Here is a 2,714-nt window from a genome sequence, read left to right on the forward strand (position 1 = left end):
CAGCCGCCACTGGTTAATACTAATGCTAACACATGTCTGAGCAATGCCAACACTAATGCTAACACTTGTCTGAGCAATGCTAATGCTAACACTTGTCTGAGCAATGCTAATGCTAACACTTGTCTGAGCAATGCTAATGCTAACACTTGTCTGAGCAACGCTAATGCTAACACTTGTCTGAGTGATGCTAACACTAACACTTGACTGAGCAATGCTAATACTAATGCTAACACATGTCTGAGCAATGCTAATGCTAACACTTGTCTGAGCAATGCTAACACTAATGCTAACACTTGTCTGAGCGATGCTAACACTAATGCTAACACTTGTCTGAGCAATGCTAACACTAAGGCTAACACATGTCTGAGCTCAATGGAGCTGCTACAAGAGTTTGTACATGCATCAGTGTCGACTGATTAGTGTTCTAAAAATAGCCTGAGTGAAGGTCCCCAAACAGTAACTGAGCTCTACCTGGTATTTCCTGTGTAGAAACAGTGTTTTAACACGTCCTCTTATAAAAGACTGGAAAGTACTTCGCATACGACTGACTAAAAGTGAAATTAATAAAACAAATACTATTACAAGTAAAAGTAAGAGAGTAGGCTGCTCAGATTGCTTCTTGCCTAAGTAATAAAGCGCCGCTCATAACCAGATCTGGGTTGTATGGTCCCTGTTCTGGTCACATTTTAATCTATTCAATGTTATGTGGATTCGTCACGATTTCATTTAACGAACACGAAATATTTCTTACATTTCATATAAAAAAGTTTCCAAAGAATTAAACATTAAGATTACAGTTTAAATTTTCAACCAAATATCCACACTATAGTGGTGAGAAAAATAAGTGTGAAGAACTTTGACATCTGTAATGTCCCCTTTCCTGCAATAGTGAAGAATCATTTAAAAAATCCTGCATCTGGATCGTGATCAAAATRTAAWGKTGTGTTCCTTTGGCCAATATCCACCTGTGGTAAACAGACAGACATACGCGGAGGTAATAAAAAAACTAATTTTAATTGTGAGGCCTGGAGTTTAAATACATTCTTCCCTCGGTTTGTTTCCGTCTGCAGCTCTTTCGTGGACGAGAACCTGACGTCGGGCTGTAACGCAGCGTGCAGCTGTGTCAGAGAACAGTACGACCCCGTGTGCGGCGCAGACGGCGTGATGTATTACTCCCCCTGCCACGCTGGCTGCACTTCAATCAACTCCACTGAGCTCTCCTCTGGTAAACAGGTACAAAACACTCTGTTTCWGCTCTGCCTGACTGCAGGGAAGCTCCTCCAACGATGACGACAGTGTGGAGCTGTTAAAGGACACCTGCGTGCTCAGCTGCCAGCTTTGTGTTGCTGATGTTTCCCTCTCAGAGGTATGAACCTGTTCTGACGCACGGCTCTGTTCCAGGTGTACTCTGGCTGCAGCTGTGTGCTGGGGAACGTTTCCTGGGGCGGGGAGGGCTTCGCTCAGGCGGGGAAGTGCAGCAGCTCCTGTAACCACATGGTGGCCTTCCTCACCCTCTTCTTCATCCTCATCTGCTTCACCTTCCTCAGCAGCATTCCTGCTCTCACTGCCACCCTCAGGTGCGGCACACTGACACGGTTATGAAGCGCTGCTCCTCTGCAGCAGGTGGCGCTCTGCACCGTTCTGCAGCGTTGCACTGGTTTCTGCATTTCTAATACATTCTAATTGATTTTGCTTTAAAGAAGAAAAGAACCTCATTATAGTTTATTTTGTACCAGTGAATTTTGATGGCAGAGGCTCCACAAGAATAGAAATGATTATAATCACACTGCAGATGAAATAGAGTGGTGTTTTAATCATAGCTGGATCTGCAGGGAGGATTTTATCCTTTTTAAAGACAGCAGAACAAGTGCAAATCTAACAACATAATGACGCTGATGGTTCCTTTCAAATGGGACTAAATTACATCTGTATTCATCGTGAGATGGAAGCAGGAGAAAAAGAGCCTTTATGATCAAATCAGAGGCCAATTTAAGTGTTAATCTAGATTTAAGGTTTCAGTGGAATAAAGTTTCAGACTGTGTGTTTGTCCTGTGCAGGTGTGTCCCCGACAGCCAGAGGTCCTTCGGTCTTGGTATTCAGTGGATTGTGGTGCGTTTATTTGGTAAGCATCATTTTATYTTTCTCTGTCGGCTCAGAGTCATCACACGTCTCATTATTTCCTGTCCTTCTCTCGCAGGCAGTGTTCCAGGACCAATAGCGTTTGGCTCTGTGATCGACATCTCCTGCCTGCTGTGGCAGGACCAGTGTGGCGAGCAGGGCTCCTGCTACATCTACCAGAACTCAGCCATGAGCCTGTACACGCTCATCGCTGGCGTCATCTTCAAGGTAATCCACCAGCTGACGACTGAGACCTGSTTTAAAACTCTCTAAATGTTTCACCTGCAGGGGTGGAGCTGTGACGTGAAGGGGACAGTTTATTTAAAAGGCCTGACGTCAGCCTTGAACACCAGTGTTTAAAACTAAAGTTATCTTATTTTGAAAAAACACAAACRAAAAAGGTCTAGTCTTCTGGACAAATGTTGAAAATAATGCTAAATGCAGCTGATGTCATAACGTTGCAAAAGAAAAAACCTCTCAAAAATCCAATTATTTGCTTTTAAATTAAGAAAATAACAGAAAAAGAATACTGGATTCTCTGGTCCTCTTTCCACAATAAATAAATAAATAAATAAGAAAGATTACCAAAAAATGTA

General features: G+C 42.9%; 1 protein-coding gene across 1 annotated transcript in view; it reads left to right on the forward strand.

Annotated features, from left to right (window-relative positions):
- The window catches only part of slco4a1 (solute carrier organic anion transporter family, member 4A1), a gene marked incomplete at both ends in the record, with an annotated part of 14,925 nt that extends 12,579 nt beyond the window's left edge, over window positions 1–2,346 (forward strand). Inside the window, 4 exon segments of the mRNA XM_014009523.1 lie at window positions 1,071–1,233; window positions 1,402–1,577; window positions 2,058–2,122; window positions 2,198–2,346. Coding sequence (XP_013864977.1) covers window positions 1,071–1,233; window positions 1,402–1,577; window positions 2,058–2,122; window positions 2,198–2,346 — 553 coding nt within the window.
- Between the last annotated feature and the right edge of the window lie 368 nt (window positions 2,347–2,714).

This window comes from Austrofundulus limnaeus, unplaced genomic scaffold (genome assembly GCF_001266775.1).
Source record: "Austrofundulus limnaeus strain Quisiro unplaced genomic scaffold, Austrofundulus_limnaeus-1.0 Scaffold2, whole genome shotgun sequence".
Classification (NCBI taxonomy): Eukaryota; Metazoa; Chordata; class Actinopteri; order Cyprinodontiformes; family Rivulidae; genus Austrofundulus; species Austrofundulus limnaeus.